This window comes from Phoxinus phoxinus (assembly GCF_949152265.1).
Source record: "Phoxinus phoxinus genome assembly, chromosome: 17".
Lineage (NCBI taxonomy): Eukaryota > Metazoa > Chordata > Actinopteri > Cypriniformes > Leuciscidae > Phoxinus > Phoxinus phoxinus.
This window is the reverse complement of record NC_136892.1, coordinates 10,460,229-10,479,883: the sequence shown is the minus strand read 5'-3', so window position 1 is coordinate 10,479,883 and position 19,655 is coordinate 10,460,229. Positions and strand designations below refer to the sequence as shown.

Genomic DNA, 19,655 nt, shown 5'->3' with positions numbered 1-19,655 from the left:
TAAAAAAAAAATACCCTCATGTACTAAGGGGTGTGGACAAACCAGGCCTTTTATAGTCAACTAAAGCCAAAAAACTTTTGTTTAAAATAAAATGAACTTTAAATGAAACTATACACTGTATACAGTGCTTAGCATAAGTAAACACACCCATGCTAAAGGTGACTAAAAAGAGGAATAAAAAAAAAAATCATCTTTTGGATATTGATCTTAATGCCTTAATAAAAAATGAGGAAAACTCCAATCTTTAAGGACACCAATTTTCTTTGTGAATGAATAATGTATCGTAAATAAATAAATGTTCTTCCTTAAAATACAGGGTGCATGCAGGACACCCCTATGTTAAATGCCCATAGAGGCAGGCAGATTTTTATTAAATAAGGCCAGTTATTTCATGGATCCGGGATACTATGCATCCTGATAAATGGCAATAGTCGCTGAACGCCATTGTGTACACATAAAACTATGACCCATCGTCTTCTTCCTCGTCGAATTTCTGTCGCTCTACATACGTCATCTGGAATAATTGAAACGATTGGCTATGAGCTACGTACAGGCGCATTTGATAGACATTCGTAGCACCCAATAAACGGCTCTGGGCATTCGTAAACCACGCCTCAAATACGAGAAAATTAACATGTGGTTCCCAGACCAGGTCTCAATGAGACGAGGTCTGACGTTAGCCAGGCTAGATAAAGTTCCCTTGGCCTTTAGAATTAAAATAGCCGCACATCATCACACACCCTTCACCATACCTAGAGATTGGCATGGGGTACTTTCCATAAGATCAAACCAGCTATGAGGCAAACTGAAATAAAACCATGCCAATCTCTAGGTATGGTGAAGGGTGTGTGATGATGTGCGGCTATTTTAATTCCAAAGGCCATTGGGAATTTCCCATTCTTTGGGAATTTAACACAGGGGTGTCCTGACTTACCCTGTATTTTAAGGAAGAACATTTATTTATTTACGGTACATAATTAAAAAAAAATGAGGAAAACTCCACCCTAACGGTGTATACATACATACATACATACATACATACACACACACACACACACACACATACATATATACACCGTTATGGTGCCGTGTCAATGTAATTTTTACATGCAGTGCTGTGTTTTTTTGTTACAAAAAATAAACATTAACTGAAATAAAATATTAAAAAAAACTTATTTCAGCTAGTTTCTCATTTTCATTTACAGCAGTTTAATACTACAAGAACTAAAACTTAAACTGAAATAAAAAATATAAAAAACTATAGAGACAAAAGAGAGACAAAAACACAACAACATGAAACCAGAAAGTATAAAACTTAAAACAATAATAATATCTCAAGGGATACTAAAATAACACTGATACAAACATTTGTCCAAGAAATCTCTTTAAAATGATAACTGACCTCCCATTAACTGTAAATACCATTTACATTTGATAATCAGTAGAATGTAAATGTGAACTAAAGGTTATTGGCTACTTAAAAAAAAGCCCTTCATTGTGTCCCACCCAAACTTCCTGTTTCCCATCAAAACAGAATCAAGAATTGCGTTCATTAAACCATGATGTGCTTCGATCTGCGGCGATCTCACCTGGTGGTTTGTTATAAAAAACTGGTGTTGGGTTGACTTTTGCAGTGCAGTCTTCTGACTGGGCGAAATCCTCCTCCTGTGATTGGCTGAAGTAGCCTTCACTTGCCTGCATAAATGCAAACATATGATGGCTAAATGTAAACACAAAGCTCCATGCATACATAGTGTCCTGAATATGTGTCTTTGGCATTACGATAATGTCAAATATAGAACGTATATGCTGCCCCCTAGTGGCAAAATAAATATCATGCATAAGTCAAATATAACAAGGAGATTGATAGGCTGTTTTAACAGACCTGGGTCCCTTCTTTAAGCAGCGAGTCTCCATTGGTCAGCAGCAGCTGTCCGTCATCCATGTCCTGGCTGCCGGAGCCGGACGCGTGCTGGAGGGCCTGCTGGTAACTCAGGGTCATCTGGTGGGGCCCTGACACGTCCACCAGGCTGGAGGGCTCGTCTTCGGGGCCGGTGCAGTAGGGGGTGTCAGGCACCTCATCGAAGCTCATGAGCGGCTGCGGGAGAGCAGGGGAGGAGCCGGGGCGACGGGGCTCCGGGGTGTCCTCCATCAGGTCCATGATGTGGGCGGGGGTCTGGGAGGGTGCCGAGGCTGGCGCTGGGCTGCTGTCCCACAGGTCTAGCAGGGTGTCATCTGTGCTGCGGGGCAGGGGCGAAACACTCGGAGAGGTCTTGCTGAAGCCGGATTCCTGCACTGGAGTTTGCTTGGGAGTGTCAAAGGCTTGAGGAGGGAAAAGGACATTTAGGAAACACTCGTGAACATATAGAACTATATTACCACTGTCGCCTCTGGCTTGCTTAGTTGGGGACACTTAATATCGGACTGTACTGAGCTGGACGATCACAATTTTTTACTGCTTTATATATGAAATTAACTAATTTAATAATTGACGATCTTTACAACTGACTTCAGCTGAACAACAGCCAGAAATGTATGAAGATAAATTAGGAGCAAAACTCGAGAGCACGTAGATGTGAATTTCTAGAACTTGTACAATAAATATTCGTACATGTACGAGAACATTTACACTCACAGCTCCAATGTGAAAACCTGTAAAATAAAAATCTGAAGTTGAATGTTGAAATTTGCACTCGCAGTACAATAGAGCTGGTAAGTCCCGCCCCCTCCGTAAAACCCCGCTGGACCTCAAAGTTGAAAAACCGTCAATGCAAGTGAATGGGAGAAAATAATTATTTTCTGGTCCCGTTCGAATTGTGCCATGAATGTGAACATATGTTGTCTGTGATTTTTTTATATAATCTTTCGTGTGAAGAATGCTACAATTTAGCGGGTAGAAGTTTGATACGGGTAGACTTTGTGTAAGAGCACTTTGTGGACTACAACTCTTCGCTGCTGTCGACGCGTTTGAAACGTCAACACCACTAGCTCACGGCTCTAGCTCACGGATCCCGCTAGACATGGCTGTGTCTTTGGTGCACTTCACCGCCTTCTTTCAGGGACAGGACAAAATCGTTGAGGTTGGCGAAAACCACGGGTAAGTCAACTTTATGCGGTGACGTCACATAGGCGACATGTAGTCTTTCTCGTTATGTCTTTTCCACAACTGCTAGCCGACGAATCATACCATATACTGTCAAACTTGTAACATGAAAGATTATATAAAAAATTCCCATACAACATATGTTCACATTCATGGCACAATTCGAACGGGACCAGAAAATAATTATTTTCTCCCATTCACTTGCATTGACGGTTTTTCAACTTTGAGGTCCAGCGGGGTTTTACGGAGGGGGCGGGACTTACCAGCTCTATAGAAGTCTAATTTCATCGGCTAGGCGCCAACCAATAAAACGGCTCGTTTGAACACCCCCGCTCCCCCCCCCCCCCCTTTCTCTCTCGCCGCCACCGAGTTGCAAGTGCACAAGTCAGTTTTGCACCTCATATATCGCGAAAAGAGTAGCAAAAGTCAAGGCGCGAAATTTAAAGTTGCAATGACAGATTTGAGAAGTTGCAAGTGCCTAATTGAGGTTGTACTGTGAATGTAAGATTAAATGCAAATATATATTACAAGTTTGTGTCTGTCATTGTATTTCTGTGAATGGCATTTTACACGTGTGACTACTTGTCTGCAGCTTCAAATTCAGTATACAGGTTTGTGACTATTGTCTGCGAGTACAAATTTCAACATTCAACTTCAGATTTTTATTTTACAGGTTTTCACATTGGAGCTGTGAGTGAAAATGTTCTCGTACAAGTACAAATATTTATTGTACAAGTTCTCAAATTCAAATCTACGTGCCCTCGAGTTTTGCTCCTAATTTACCTTCATAGAAATGCATCATTTTCCTGTTATCACTGTAAAGCTGCATTGAAAAAAGGTGACTTGACTATTATGTTCATGTTAATGAAATTTATTTGGAAAGAACGGCACTTTCTATGAAACCTACAATGCATTACACCAGGGGCCTAAAATTTCAGAGAGAGAGAGAGAGAGAGAGAGAGAGAGAGAGAGAGAGAGAGAGAGAGAGAGAGAGAGAGAGAGAGAAAAAAGTGTAAAACATTTACAGAATTACAATTTTTACTGCTGCAGTTTGCCTTCTAAAGAAAATTAATTATTTGAATCTACTTTACAGATAATATTGTAATAACGTCTTTTGATTTTACCACCATGACAATATGAAAATCTATTTATGACATTTTAATAATGTCAAATCGGGTTAAAATTCACAGAAAGTCGGTCCTTATATGTAAAAATAAAATATTTGAGGTATATTTGGGGTTTCTTGGCATCAGAGAGTCGGGTAATCTAATCTAAAAAGAAAATGTAATGTGATAAAGTATTTGAAATCAATCTGTCAATATTAAGTTAAGCCAACACAAGTCATTTTGAGGGTCAAGTCAGATATTCAGGTAACAACTGCCCATTTGCACCCTTTTACAATATATAAAGGTTTTCATTACCCCACATAATATGTAATTAATTATGCAGTAATACAATTGCTTATTTACTCTAATTCATGGTTATGGTACCTAAAAAAGTAGGTAACACTTTATTTTACAGTGTCAATGTTACATGCAGTTACTATAGTAATAACTATAAATTATGAACAATGCAACTAACCCTAAACTAAACCAAACCAAACCCTAATCCTAACCCTATAGTAAGTACATGTAGCATAAATACATGCTTGTTATGAAAAGGAAATATGTGAAGCCTTTGATATAGAACAACTCTTCATCTTTCTCTCATCTTAAGGAAGCATTCATGGCAAAATCAAAGATATTTCTGGGTCTGTTTTCATCATGTTCTGATTATGAGCAGTAAATTGAGCCCCAGTGAAGTGCTTTTCTTAAGCATACTCGGTGCAGTCAGCGTGGACACACAAGAGCTGAGAAAGTCAGTCAGATGTGAAGGCAAACACAACCTGGACAAACAAAAGAGCCCCAGGCTGCATCACAGGGGCCGGTTCTGTGGGAGAAACAACAGCCCCCATCTGTCTAACTTACTGAGCTGATGAGATTCAACATTTTATACCCCAAACAGTCTTTGCTGACTTATTAACTGGTGGGAGATTATTTTTTGGGATCGAAACTTTTATTATTTAAAATAGCACTACTGCTTTATATATTAAAGGTCTGTTGATAATTTTCTTTCTGTCTACAAAAGGCTCAACTTCTGTGGTGTACTGAAGCGCCATAAACCCACATTTAAAATACCACAAAAGGATAAAAAGAGATGATACTATGGGCCAAATTTACTAAACAGGGCAAATAAGCATGAGTGCAATTCCAAAAAAATGCAGATGAAAGTGGAAAGTTCTGCATGTGATCTACTGACAAAGTACACATAAAAAAACACAGACACAGTCGGTAGTGGTGGGGGGGGAAATCGATTCTGTTCAGTATCGTGATATTTTACGCACGCAATTGCGATATTTAATTATAAAATTATCTGTTTTACTTTCGGGTTTTCTCCCGAGTTTACTCTGATAATTTACATTTGCGTATTACATCCACAAGGTGGCGCTTGTTGTGGTGCTTTATTGTCGTGCATTCAACAGCAAATGAAAATGGCTTCACCATCACAGCCGGTTGTACACGACGCTCCGTCTTCTTTCAAAACGAAAGTGTGGGTAAATTTAGGTTTTCATCAAAAAGCAAATAGTAAAGACCTTGACATTATTTATATGATTATTCTCAGGTTTATGTTTCTCTATTATGTCTGCTTTATGTTACTCTATTGTATTTAAATAATTTTAAGTTATGTGCTGGGAGCTCACCATTCATGTGAGAGGTCTCCTATTCAGAGAATAATTACGTCCTGTCCTGTAATAAGGTCCTGTGTCCTGAATGTTCAAGGACAAAGTTTTCGCACTACCCTCCTACGTTTTTGCACTTCATGTGTAGAAGATTATGTTCACAGAATTAAATGTGACATTTAAAGTGAGTTGAGCAGTCTTATTTAGAGCCCTGCACGGGCCTCAAATCTAGGCCCTAGCCCGGCCCTGGCCCGAGACGCTCAGGCCCTAGCCCGGCCCGTGTCCGACAGCTCATCATAATTATCAGCCCGAGTCCGACCCGAGCCCGTTTTTTTTTTTTTTTTTTTTTTTTATATATAGGCTACATGTAGCCTGGTCAAGGGCAAACTAACTATTTGCAGCCATTAAAATAGTTCCGTTTTGTTAGTTATGTTTCTTATCATTTCTTTAATTTAAGTTAATTTAGACAAATGTTCGGTTTCTTTTTGTTTTTTTATTGACGACCAAGCAGCCGACAGCGAGTTAAACATGTTTGATCCATTTAACCTCTCAAATCAACACTTTACTTGGCTACAATAAAATCCATAAAACACCTTAAGCATATCACACATAGACAGTTATAGTTTAAACGTTAATTATCATTTTTTAAAAGCTGAGGCAAACTGCTCTGCTGCTCACAGCAACAGCGCTCATAAACGAAATGAGCTATAGCCTATAAACAAATCAAATAAATAGCATTAAATTAAAAACAAACATGCACATTATCTTACCTCAAAAATCAAGTCTTCAGGCTACAGAACATGGCCATTCTTATTTCCAATAGTTTCCAACAGACTGATGAAAATAAAGTCGTTTTCAAACGAAAGCCAACAAGACAGCCCCCTAACATGGCTAAGAACAGTCTCACAGAGCATCGTGAAGAAAAATCACAGCATCCACATTGGAAGGTTTTAATCCAGTCAGCCCGAACTATCTTGAACTATTCCAGCTGCGCTGAAGTCACGCTCGCTTCTAGCGGCGCCCCTGCTCGCTATATTCTGCTGCTGGCGGGGACACTAAAAACAGCGAGCAGGTTGCGCAAATCTTGGGTCGCGCCGCCGGGAAACCTGTGTGCGTGCGTGCGTGTGTGTGTGTGTGCGCGAGCGCGAGCAGACTGTCGTGTGTCAGTCATATGTCAGTGTGATAGGTTTAAATAAGTCGGGGCCCGTCGGGCTCGGGCTGAAATGCAGGGCTCTAGTCTTATTTTCCTAATTTTTTTTTTAATGCCTTTGAATAATATGGGGGACATGAATATGTTAAGAATCACAATAATATTGAATCGTGGCCCAAATATCGCAATACTATCGAATCGTCACATTTTTGCCAATTCCCACCCCTAGCAGCCGGATCATTTCCATAATGACCAAATGCAATCTATCAAGAGAAGCGCAAATCAGCGTCTGGTTTAAGACGTGCTTTTTGGGGTGGTAAATAATGGTGCAAATACCAGTAAATTGACTAGCGCAAATTTTAATAAAATCACCTTGCATGATTAATTTAAATACTCATAAATGTTGTATCTGAAAGGGAAACTCCTACAAATACATATGCAATAAGGTCAGCCGCAAACAAAAACTGTCCATGGAAAATTTTTAACTGCGTGTCTTTAGTTAATCCTGACAGTAGTTTTTTTTAACGCCAAAACAGGGTTTGCATGGAGCAAGCTGTTAGTAAATCTGGCCCTATATGAATATCAAAAAAGAGTTCCCTTGTTTTTAAGGCCTTACCAAACTCCTTTCGAAAGAAGTCATCTTTTTCCTCCTGAATGGCGATTTTAGGGATGGGAGTGCATCCAGTGGTCATGCTGCGCTCGAGGATTCCTTCGGTCGAGTCATCTGAGACATCAAAAAGAAGGTAAATGTTTGATCATCTCAAGCAACACATGCCAGACAAAACATCAATCACAAATTTACAAATAGTCTGAAAGGATTGCTATCAATGCCAAACGACAGCAAGCAGTGTTTTGTCTGTCAAAAAGTGAATCGTCCAGTGTTCTCATCAACGACTGCGACATTAAAACACAGACATGCCACTGTGACCATGAAGACACAACACAGTGTGCAGCACAGAAAATGAGTTCACATTTACAAACGCATGTCGTTTTCTGAACATGCACTCAAGAAGGATGTTTTATTAAAAAAATGTCTTATACTCAAAACAGCTAAAGCAAGCTGACAGGTTGAAAAATAGTTGACAGGTGGTCAATATAAGACAAGATTTTAAAATTACAATGTAATAATGCAGAACAGATCTAGATCCTATTTGACTTGTTCATGCAATTTTTAGGAAATATGTAAATAATGATAACAACCCACTGTAAAGACCAATCACAGATGAGTTATCTTTAAAATCTCAATTCTTTCTCCTGGACAGTAATGATATTTAATCGACAACTAATTTAATGTTTTTACAATCTCCCCAGACAGCAACATAGTGTCGGCCCAGATCCGGCCCACATTTGGTACGCTTTGAATCCACACGTACCAGATCTGGGCCGACACTATGTTGCTGTCTGGGTCAAATATAGTCTAAGATCTACAGTAAAATATCACAAATTGTGCTCAGGTTTGCAGAGACTTCAAAACATCTGCAATCAAAAGTCAGAGATTTCAAACAGTAATCAAATTCAAGATCAAATTATCAACAATCGGCTCATTTATTTTTGTTTTATAAATTTGAGATAAAATTACTTGTGAAAAACATTTTGAAAAGTCATGTCTCCTGAGCTCTGAAAGACTATCAGTCTAAACTATGAACCCAGCTAACAAAAATATGTTCTAAGAACATTTAATATATATATATATATATATATATATATGTTATGTAAAAGTTAAGGAAACCTTCCAGTTGCTCATTTTGCAAACATAATGTTACTTTTGAATGTTCTTTGTACAATCTAAACCAAGTATTAGCATTTTATAAAATGTCCGATGAACATCCAACTAAATTGTTTCAGAAAAAAAAATCCATGAACAATATATAGCTAAACAATGTTTTTGTGCCAACGTTTTGAGAACAATCTTAAAGTCCAGATAACTTTGAATGAACATTATATTTATGTTACTACGTTAAGCCAAAGTTCTGAGAACATTCCCTGATAGCTGGGAAATTTTTCATATGGAAGTCACCAATTTGAAATGCAACAAAAACACTGAGATGCAAATTTTGGTGATTAATACGATACAGCTTAGTGAAGACCTCACACCACATATAACAAACAACAACTCGTGGAAACCACAATGAGCATCGTAAAAACTGCTTGCACATGCCAAGTGACAATTCAAATTCACCCATTTCTGAAAGTGAAATCCACAGCATCACTCTACATAAACTCTAGATGTTGGGTCTTAGTACAGACCCAGTGTTTAGTCCTCACGGGCGCCATTTGTCATCGTGTTGCTATTTAACTCTACACTTGAACACACCACAAGGTCGGCTCCACAACAGTACAGTCACACAAGGTCCACGGAACGCAAAGCCCAAGGGCTCGGAGACCACAATCACATGCGGTGCAGCGTGGCGTACACTCACAGGTCAACAGGAAGAAAGGAAGCGCAGACGGGGCCGCCGGTTATCCGTCAGAAAGAGCATGGGAGGAGAGGAAGGGGGACATGAGGGGAGTAACATTGGTGAGATTCAACCAGATCTCTCTAACCAAAAGAATCAGTTTGTCTCAGTCCCTCCAAACGTCCATGGAATAGCTTCAAAATAACACATGCTAAATGTTTCCTGTGCAAAATACAAAGTCAAAGGACAACAAGTATAGAACACATATACTGACTATGGATCCAGAGAAGATGGCAATATGGATCAAATAGACGTCTTGAGAAAGAAATGGATCGTGACACTGAGAAGGCCGGAGGTTAGTTAGCTAGTACAGCAGGTTACTTGAGACGGGACATACAGAACGGGAGATGGTTACTTTACAGATTTGAGGACCTGACTGTTGTGGTTCTGTCATCATCAGGACGCCATTATGTTAGTTTACTCATCTACTTAATATGAAATGATAAAATTTCGCTCTGTTCTGTGGGACTTCTGCTGCAAACTTGTTTCGATGAATTACATAAATGTTAAACAAGACTACACTTTAAGTAATCATGTAATATTTATTTTGTTTGTCGTTTTCTCAGTATAGTCCTGTGCTGTGACTGACAATAGAACCATAAACTACACTAAAAATGCAACAAATTCACAAAAAGTAATCAATTTTATTTGTGCGTTGTAATCCAAATCTTCAGAATCCATGCGATTGCGAGGAACAGACCCAAATTCAAGCCTTGATTCAGCGATCTTAATCTGCATTCTCAGCAGCGATCATAAAAGTCAAATCCAAGCAGCTTGTTATGAATTATAAATAAAAAAATTGCTGCCTCAAGAAGCTTTACAGCAGGCTTTATGGGATATCAAATGCTCATTGGCTCTCAGATCGCTACATGCCGAGTTTCAGGTAATGTCTTTTTGACGGAGTGGATCGGAATAAGATTTTCAGCTCTTAACAACTTCAATTCTGCACTGTACCTCACAGAAAACTATTGTATCTCACCAGAGAGGACTTTGACTGCAACACATTATCATTTGGACTACTTTTGCAGCATCTATCCAAACGTACAAAAATGTAAGTTTTGTATCTCTTAAGTGTTACGTAATAATACCAACGTGTTAACGCATTAAGCCTTGATTGGCTCGCTTTGGACCAAAGTGTTCGGCAGGCCAAAAAACCCTGGCTGTTGGCCCCAAGGAGGCCCCGATGAGGCCCGATCGAGCCTTGGGAGTCCGAGTCCTGCACGCGGGTGGGTGCCCGAGGGTATCCGACGGGTGAACCGCTAATATTTGATGTAACGGGTGGAGTGACATTTGCGTTGTCATCTGCAGTGCAAGTGCGGGACGGGAACCATTAGGCACGGGCGGATTGCGGGTCCAATAGCCAAGACTATTTCAACTCAATTCGGTACCCACTGATAGGCAGCTGCTTTCAAATGGTTCCAAGCTTATTTCACAAGTTCACTTACAAATAAGTCAGATAGAATAAATGGTATGCGTATTTGGCGTGCTGTCCGAGGAGAGCGCTCAGAGCTCGGTATTTGGCCCAAACCCAGAGTACTCCCCCGTATTCCTGACTGTGGTAGGAACAAGCCAAGAGTGAGGAGTCGGGGTGGTGGAGCCTGAGGGATGCTGAAAACTGTCGAGGAATGTAGGTGAGTCGACTGTGTGTATATATATATAGGCTTCCTCTCATGCTGATAGGATAGACGTGGTAATTGCGATTGATGAGTTGATTGGATAGATTATTTGAACGTGCTCCTCCCGAACTTTGTTAATTAAACATTAAAATCATGATAAAATCATTTGTGTTTACGCTCTGTAGTCTGAAGACCACCAAATGTTTCTAATTACAATGCGATTTGAGCACATACGACAGTATATGGCTGATATTTGGCAATTTGTTCTTTTAATTTTAAACACTTAAAGGAGAACTCCGGTCAATTTTAACATTGAGCTCATTTTTTGGTAAATTTGGAGTGCTGTCAATACAGAGAACAACGACAAAAATCGGTGTTGCCTACACTGTGTTATCCTCTTTTTAAAATTTGCACCGTCGACTTCAATTGTCGAGTTCACGCGCGTGATCATAGGTAACTAAACCTATGCGCGTGAACTCGACAATCGACTACTTTGGACTTCGACCGAAAACAGGATGTAAATACAGGTATTTGCGCTGGCTGATATAACATCATTTCTATTAATATCTTTCACATCTACTGCAGTCAGATTCACTCGTGTTCACTCTGAAGGAATCGTCTAACATGGCTGGGCACTTGTAATGACATATCAAAGATGTTAAGAGGCTAAAAGCAGGTTTAAAACGTGCCCCATTGAAGTCAACAGGGTGCAAATTTTAAAAAGAGGATAACACGGTGTAGGCAACACCGATTTTTGTCGTTGTTCTCTGTATTGACAGCACTCCAAATTTACTAAAAAATTGAGCTCAATGTTAAAATTGACCGGAGTTCTCCTTTAAGCGTCTATATAACCTATTGTGTGATTTATGCACATTAGTTCAAAATAGCCAGAATGGGCAGATTGTTCACATTATGTAGGCAAAAGTTTTGTATTGTTTACACGACGGATGCACGTTCTCATCTTTTTTTTCTTTTAATTATTACCATGTTGGGCTGCGTGTCAATTTTTCTTAAATGCATCAACTCAAAATGCCTAATGTTGGTTTGATTGCTTGAGTTGCATGAGAAAATACATATTTATTTTGTCGTTGTATGGAAGAGAGCAGCTTAGACATTCTGCAAAATATCTCCATTCGTGTTCCACAGAAGAAACTAAGTCATAAAGGTTTGGAGCATCATAAGGGTGAGTAAATAGCTACAGACGTTTAATTTTAGGGCGAACTATCCCTTTAATACTAGCACATACTAACCCTGGAAGACCTAGTGCGTCCCAGTGCAGTGCAGCTACAGTGAATGCGCTTAGTGTTGCTGAGGAAGCCAAAAGAGCAACGGTAATTCAGTAAGAAGAGTGGCTACAGGCTAGACTGGTGACTTGGTGATCCTACGCTGATGCAGTGGCCCTCAGCAAGATCTGTCCAGTACCTACCAGGTGGACCTGGCTGCCGCCGCATATGGGGCGGAGTGCGAGAAGGGGGCGGGCTGCAATCGGATGGACTGTGCTGCTGCCTCAAGAATGGACTGTCCAAGCGGCCTGGTAAACGGGAGACGGGACCATCGTGTGGGACACATGGACACCCACACACAAACACAAAGAGCGACGTACACAGGTGTGACAGACGAAGACCAAACCAGATAGACATGAGGAAATAAATCCAGGGATAGAGAGGGGAGGAAATTTGTGTAAAAGTGAAAGATAAGAGACAGAGAAGCACGAGTTCAAAACAGAAGTGATGGCGGATGTGCACCAGTTGGGTGGAGGGTAAATAAGATCCAGGATCGTCAGAAGGAGAGATGGAATGGACGGATGGTTAAACAGGACATGTCAACAACCAAAAAGATGGAGTGAGTAGAGAAAAAAAAGAAGAAATTACCAAAAAATAGAGAGAAAGAAAGTAAGGTAGAAGGAGAGAGGTAAGAAAACAGCTGTTAGTGTGATGGTCTCACACCCTTCAACATCAGATGGTACTGTAGTGAGGAGTTTGACAGTCACTCCAACACTGAAAAGTCTATGATCTTAAATAAACAATGACATGACACAATCACCCAGTAAATAATATTGCATTGTTCTGCAGGATCATACAGTCTGTTGGAAAATGACACTAATAAAGCATTTTGACAGTAAATCAATCTTTGCTTTAGCATCCCTGTTTAAAAAAGAAAAGAAAAAAAAAAGCCTTAAACTAGGTTAAGGTGGTTTGCTGGTATAAGATGGCTTCTCTAAAATAGCATTGATTTACTCAGCCTCCAAAAGGCACAATTGAAGCTATTGTGATAAAGTTGAAAATAAGTTTTTTGGACCAAAAAAGTATTTTCTCAACTAAAAACAACATCAACCAGCAAACTTCATGACTTATCAAAGCACAATCAACCAATTGTGATTGCATAGTGTTAGCATGTTGATTAAGGATAAAAAACATACAACACAGAGATGTTGGGTATTTGCATTGATCGAAATGACCAGCATGAGGAGATTTAAACTGGTTTTAGCACATGCTGCCACTTCCTTTGATATTTTGTTCTATAATCCAAAGACATTCTCACATTTATAACTGTGGTTTACAATAACTTGTAGCCAGCCAGCATATATGAAGTTTAGATCCTTCTCTCTTTAACCTCTGTTCTCTATATAAACATATCAATCTGTCTATGTAATTTAACTATATGAATAATTTGTCTATGACCCTCTGTCACGGTGATTCAGAGCACAGATTTCAGACAGATGGTATCTCCTGAGTTGTGTTGTTCAATTCTCGTTAAATGACAGATTGAGAGACAAGTGAAGAGCAAGTAGCAGGACAAACAGAGGATTAGTAGCATCTCCTCCTCCTCTCCTCCACCTTTCACTATGATCTTACCGGTCCTGTGCGTGGTGACTGGTGAGATGTCCACACTGTTGGCTATGGCTCTCTCTCTCTGCTTGAAGTATTCCCGTGGGTTATCAGGCCTCTGGGCAATGATGGCTGCTGCCTCCTATAAACACATTTAATATTTAATACATAATGAATAATTATGATTTTTTAAGTAAATATTTATTCCTGTAATGCAAAGCTGAATTTTCTGCATCATTACTCTACTCTTCAGTGTCACATGATCCTCCAGAAATCATTCTAATATGCTGATTTGCTGCTCAATAATTTTTTTATTATTATTAATGTTAAAAACAGTTTTAAACATTAATAGTTTTGTAATTATTCAGCAAGGAATTATGATTTCAACATTCATAATAAGAAGCATTATTAAAAATTGAGGACCATAACAGCATATTAGAATGATTTCTGAAGGATCATGTGACACTAAAGACTGGAGTAATGATGCTGAAAAATCAAGAAATCTAAATTCCCTTGAGCTTTTAACATATAAGACGTCATCATACAATAAGAATATTCTGTAAGTTTCAGAACTGAAAACTTCCTTGGTTACTTCAAAAACAGCTTTTATTGTAACCAAGACCAGATAACAACTCGTTGTTGGAATGAGACAATCAATGACAGGTAAAAGACAGACTCTGCAGAAGAAGATCAACGCCTACTTCATCATTGCAACTTTGGCCCCGCCCACTGGCGTGTTAGTGAGATGACGAGGAGTGAAGAGCGATACAGGATCACTGGACTAAAAATAACATTACCTTACAAAAAATCCTAATGCTAAGATTGTGGTCATTTATTTTCAATAATGTGAATGTCTGAGTTGAGCATTATTTATTTGTATTCGGTACATTTCACTGTGGATTCTTTGGTAAATCAGTCGCAATTTCGGCGCAGGCTTTGCAAACGATATGGACTCGACAGTATTGCCACAACATGTAAGTAACTGTGTGTTAATTCTTATGCCTGATCTGTGACCGGATTCATGTAGGTACTGGTCAGATGTTCTTTGTCTATGTGTCAGTAAATCAAACCAGTGACTAAACGATCAACTTCACATTTTTTTCTCTTAGTAGGATGAAAATAATCTGATTAAATTATATGTATAGAAAGCCATCAAATAACGCTCCCTTCACAATTGCTGGAGCTGTCAATCAAACAGCATATGGTGGACTCCCGTAATAATCAACTAATATTTTATTTACATCGTGTTTGCACTGTTAGTTATGATGAAAGCATTCGTTAGTGTGCATTCGTTAGAGATCACTGCATTCACGTGCTCAACATGTCTGTGATCGGCTACAATGCTCATCACTGCAACCTTTCATGCCACGATCTGAATATTCTGCTATAGATCTAAATATAATGCTATAATCAACACTTTTCATGATTAGATAACCTTGAGAGCTGTAACAGTAAAAACGGAGTAGAAGTTTTCGAGAGAGTTCCACATGTAATACTAGCTATTTCTTATGCAAAGCTGTCAGACAATCACAGCAGTGGGCGTTTACACTGAAGTCTCTCAGCAGACACGCCCCTTAAAACAGAGCGTTCAAATCAGGGTAGGAAATGGCGTTTTATTTCTAAATTATGATAAGTTTTGATGTACAAATCATATGAAAGTGCACCTTAGGAAACTTTATAAAATAATAAAACAATGCAGTTCATGACCCCTTTAAAAAAATCTTAATTATTCCAAACTTTTTTCACTACCGGTTAGTGTATTAATGTAATAATTGCATGCCGCGCAGGTAAGAAAGTTTTGCTTTAGGATTTTTCGGCCCCTTCTCATCATGAAGATCCTATCGACTGCACACACACACTGAAACACACTTGTCTTTAAATAGCCAGAGGAATCCCACTGACCCACATGTAAATCCCAGCAGAATATCTGTCATCATAACACATAACACAAATCTGCTCCACATTTCAGCTTGTTGGGGTCTGATCTCCTTTTTAAAACACTTCTCTGAGAAATGAAGCGATGTTAGTGTGGCTCTAACGGCTCCGTTTCAACCCACCTCAACCTCTGATTCCTTTTTCTCCAGGTTCGGGTCTTCACAGCTGGGCTCTGTCTGTGAAGAGAATCAGTGCATGTTTATTTCCAGCAGGGGGCAGCAAAACGTTTTTTTGTTTTTTTTATAACAGTTAAATGTGGGTTCCTCCACATACCGATGTTTGTAACTTATTTACTTTACAAATGTCTAGTGCAATAAATCTGAACAGATTTTGTGTAAATACTTCTGAAGCCTGTGTACAGCCCACGGCCATTCAGCAGTCACAAATGTCGCAGGCACAATATTACTGAAGAAACATGGGTCATAGGTCTTACCACCCATAGGTTATCATGCATTCGTTGCATTTCTTTAAAGCCACAAAACCTGGTTTACTGTATGCAAAGCACACGCACTCTTACAATCAAGGGTTGATTCCTTGACCTCTCTTTGGCCTCTTCGTCCTCCAGCATCTTCTTCCTGTGACCGCGCATATAAACACAGATAGCATCATAATAATGTCTGGCTGAGGGTCATGGGTATTGGCGACTGTGGCATCACTTCTACCTGTGTTCCTCGATCTGATGCTCCCTCTCGCGGTACCGCTTCTCTCGATCCTCTTGCTCTTTTCTCTCCAGCTCCATCCTCTCTGCTTCGAAGCGCTGCCGTTCCTCCGCAATCTTCCTTCTCTCTTCCTCCTTTCTCAACTCCTCTTCCCGCTTTAAACAGACACACGTCAGAAAAAAATATCAGTAATATGTATTTAAATAAGATTAGATAGAACTAAACATTGTAGAACACAACACTGAACAGTGAATCAATGTCTGTAAAGGATACAGACCCCATTTTTTCCATTGTAATGATATATTATATATATATATATATAAAACAAAGGTGTCTTTCAGTTTTTTACATAAATGTTTGAAATGTTGATGTTCTAATTACAGTATATTTTAAAACATCAACATTTTTTACATTTATGTAAATAACTGATAGACTCTTTTTTTTTAACAGCTAGCATTTTATGTATCCTAAATGCACACAATCAAATAATAATTTAATACTGCAAATTATATTAGTATTAATAATACTACTACTAATAATAATTTTAAATAAAATATTAATTACTTTTTAAAAAAATTACATTTAACATGCAATTATAGTAATAATAATCATTTTTTAAATGTTAAATTACAGTAGGGTTAGAAAATAATGAACAACAAAAATTGGACACAAGTACACAATTTTTTATATATAAATATAAAACAATAAGGGAAACGTTGTTAGTGGCTGTTGTCAGCTGCTTTAGTCATAATTTTCATAAAAATGTATATTGATATTTTTTACACACAATAAATATTACCTCTATTTCACTCTGTGTTTAGATGACCATTTTTAAATTCGGATCATATAATCAATATAATCAATTAGGATTGAAGTCTATACAAAAAAAAATAAACAATCCACCAAAACAAGTTTAAGGCATAGTAAAAAAACCAAAAAACCAAATCCAAGACCCTCAAAAAAAAGAAAAGAAAGTTTGCTAGTGACTGAACGGCATCAAAGAATCTGACAGAAGCACTTCCTCAATGTTAAAACGAAGAGGCTAGTCAGATGAAGCGTCACATTGTGCTTACACTGGTCCCAGTGGTTCACACACCCATCCTCAGAGTCTCAGATCAAGCATCTTAGCAGCAGAAACACAAAGCTATCACATTTCTACCTTGGCTTGTTCCCAGAACTCCTCTCGGTTGATTTTCTTCATCTCGATCTCTGCATTTGTTTTCTGGTAGGTGGTGCCCTGTGGTCAGGAGGAAAGGGGAAGTGTGAGTACTGGCCATTTCAATTGGACAGCCAGCTAAGGACAAAGATGTTGATCCAAGGGAGGCACTATGAGGACAGTTTGTTTCTTCTCCAAACATAAAGTCAGCTAGAGAGCACATATGTTGGGTTTTCATGTTTTATGGGGATATTCCACAAACTATATCATCTATCCTCTAACCCTAAACCTACCCATCACAGAAACTTTCTACAGATTTAGATTTTCAGAAAACATAATTTCCAAAAAATGTCCCCACAAGACCAAAAAATTATGCCATTACTATCCTTGTGGAGACTGTTTGAAAGATGTACAAACTGTCTTTGTGATTAGATTATACCAACATCACTTGGTTCTTGAATTGTATTGGTTGAAACGCTAAGGTATGATACACTAATACCAAATTTTAGGGGATACAATAAAGCATACAAGTTGTATACGTTATATGTTTTCTGAAAGAAGTCTCTTATACTCACCAAGCCTGCATTTATTTGATAAATATTATAACAATTTAAAAGAACCGTTTTCTATTTGAATATATTTCAAAATGTCATTTATTACTGTGATCAAAGCTGAATTTTCAGATTATCCTTCGGAAATCTTTCTAATTTGATGATTTACTGCTCAATTGCCACCAATTAGTGCTTAGTTATTAATAAAAGTTCTTATTTTCAATGTTTGAAAACAGTTTTTGCAGCTTAATATTTTTGTGTGGAAACCATGATCATTTTTATTCAGAATTCTTTGATGAAGAGAAAGTTCAATGAACAGCATTTATTTGACATAGAAAGCTTTTATAGCATTATAAATGTCTTTAATTCTATGGACCAATTGAATGCATCCCTGCTGAACAAATGTATGTTCGTATTGATCATATCATTTACAGTGCAGTTCTTTCATATTGTAATAATATTTCACAATATTACTCTTTTTAACGTGAGTATAAGAGACTTCTTTCGAAAACATTAAATTGTAATTATTACAAACTTTTGACGTAGTGTATACTTGGCAGAGACGTCATTCTGATAAGTGAGCAAAACAGCAGGAAGGATCTAGGTTATTTTAAAGTCTGTTTCGTATGGTACATAAGCAATCATTGTTTCGGTTCCTCTGAATCAACAATGTGGCTCTAAGAGCACTTTCCTCTAAAAACAGCAACAAGGCTGTGCCCTTGTGTCAGACATCACACTATTAGAGAGCCATTCACAGACAACTTGATTTGACCCCTTTCCAGTGTGCATGCAAACAAGCCCCCCCGCAGCCCTTGTGTCACCAATCACGCACAACGTTCTCTGTGTTCTCCTCGTCTTTCATTCGCAGGCGGCTCAGCACTGGGCTGGCCACTGGAGCCGTCCCATTGGTCAGCCTCTGTCCGATGGCTGAGGGGTCGATGTCGTCTATGGTGCTAGCGTTCACGACGACGTCAACACCCTGGTGGAGAGAGAAAAAATTCATCAGTAGTACTGCTGCACACACACACACACACACGTCACCTGGCAACCAGCATCAACCGCGCATTTAAATGACGAGAACTCTTTTAACTGTCACAAAAGAAGAAAGTCACAAAAGCATCAGGCTGCATTGACCAACTCTACTCGACAGGTTTCCTAAAGACATTTTGTGATTCTACTTTGTCATGTGACTTTGTATGAGACTGTTGTGAGGGAAATGTTTACAAATTACAGTCCAGTAGCAAAAGTCTCATCAATGTTGGTAAGTTTGATTCATTTCTGTGAATCAGTTCAAACTGTCTATTTAATGGGATTGGTTCAAAAGTCTTCTTTGGTGACTCGTTTGGCCACCATTAAAAAGAAGGGGTTTGGGAGATTGTAAGTCTGATTAATTTCCGCAAACCACTAACATTTTTTAATAATTGTCCATTTATAATTGTCCAATTGTCCACAATCACTTTTGATCAATTTGATGCATTCTTG

The 19,655-nt window shown here is 38.7% G+C and overlaps 1 protein-coding gene across 4 annotated transcripts in view; it reads right to left on the bottom strand.

The window, feature by feature from the left end:
• Window positions 1-19,655, bottom strand: part of dbn1 (drebrin 1) — a 92,826-nt gene that overhangs the window by 5,009 nt on the left and 68,162 nt on the right. For 2 of the 4 annotated variants that reach the window (XM_079584918.1, XM_079584920.1), the window contains exons 5-13: window positions 19,006-19,152; window positions 17,626-17,703; window positions 16,470-16,621; window positions 16,325-16,382; window positions 15,930-15,983; window positions 13,900-14,014; window positions 7,589-7,696; window positions 1,886-2,322; window positions 1,590-1,695 (exon numbers count right to left, since the gene is read on the bottom strand). In XM_079584918.1, coding sequence (XP_079441044.1) covers window positions 1,590-1,695; window positions 1,886-2,322; window positions 7,589-7,696; window positions 13,900-14,014; window positions 15,930-15,983; window positions 16,325-16,382; window positions 16,470-16,621; window positions 17,626-17,703; window positions 19,006-19,152 — 1,255 coding nt within the window. Of the gene's footprint in view, window positions 1-1,589; window positions 1,696-1,885; window positions 2,323-7,588; window positions 7,697-13,899; window positions 14,015-15,929; window positions 15,984-16,318; window positions 16,383-16,469; window positions 16,622-17,625; window positions 17,704-19,005; window positions 19,153-19,655 lie in introns of all 4 variants that reach the window. The other 2 variants (XM_079584919.1, XM_079584917.1) reach the window with 1 other exon arrangement.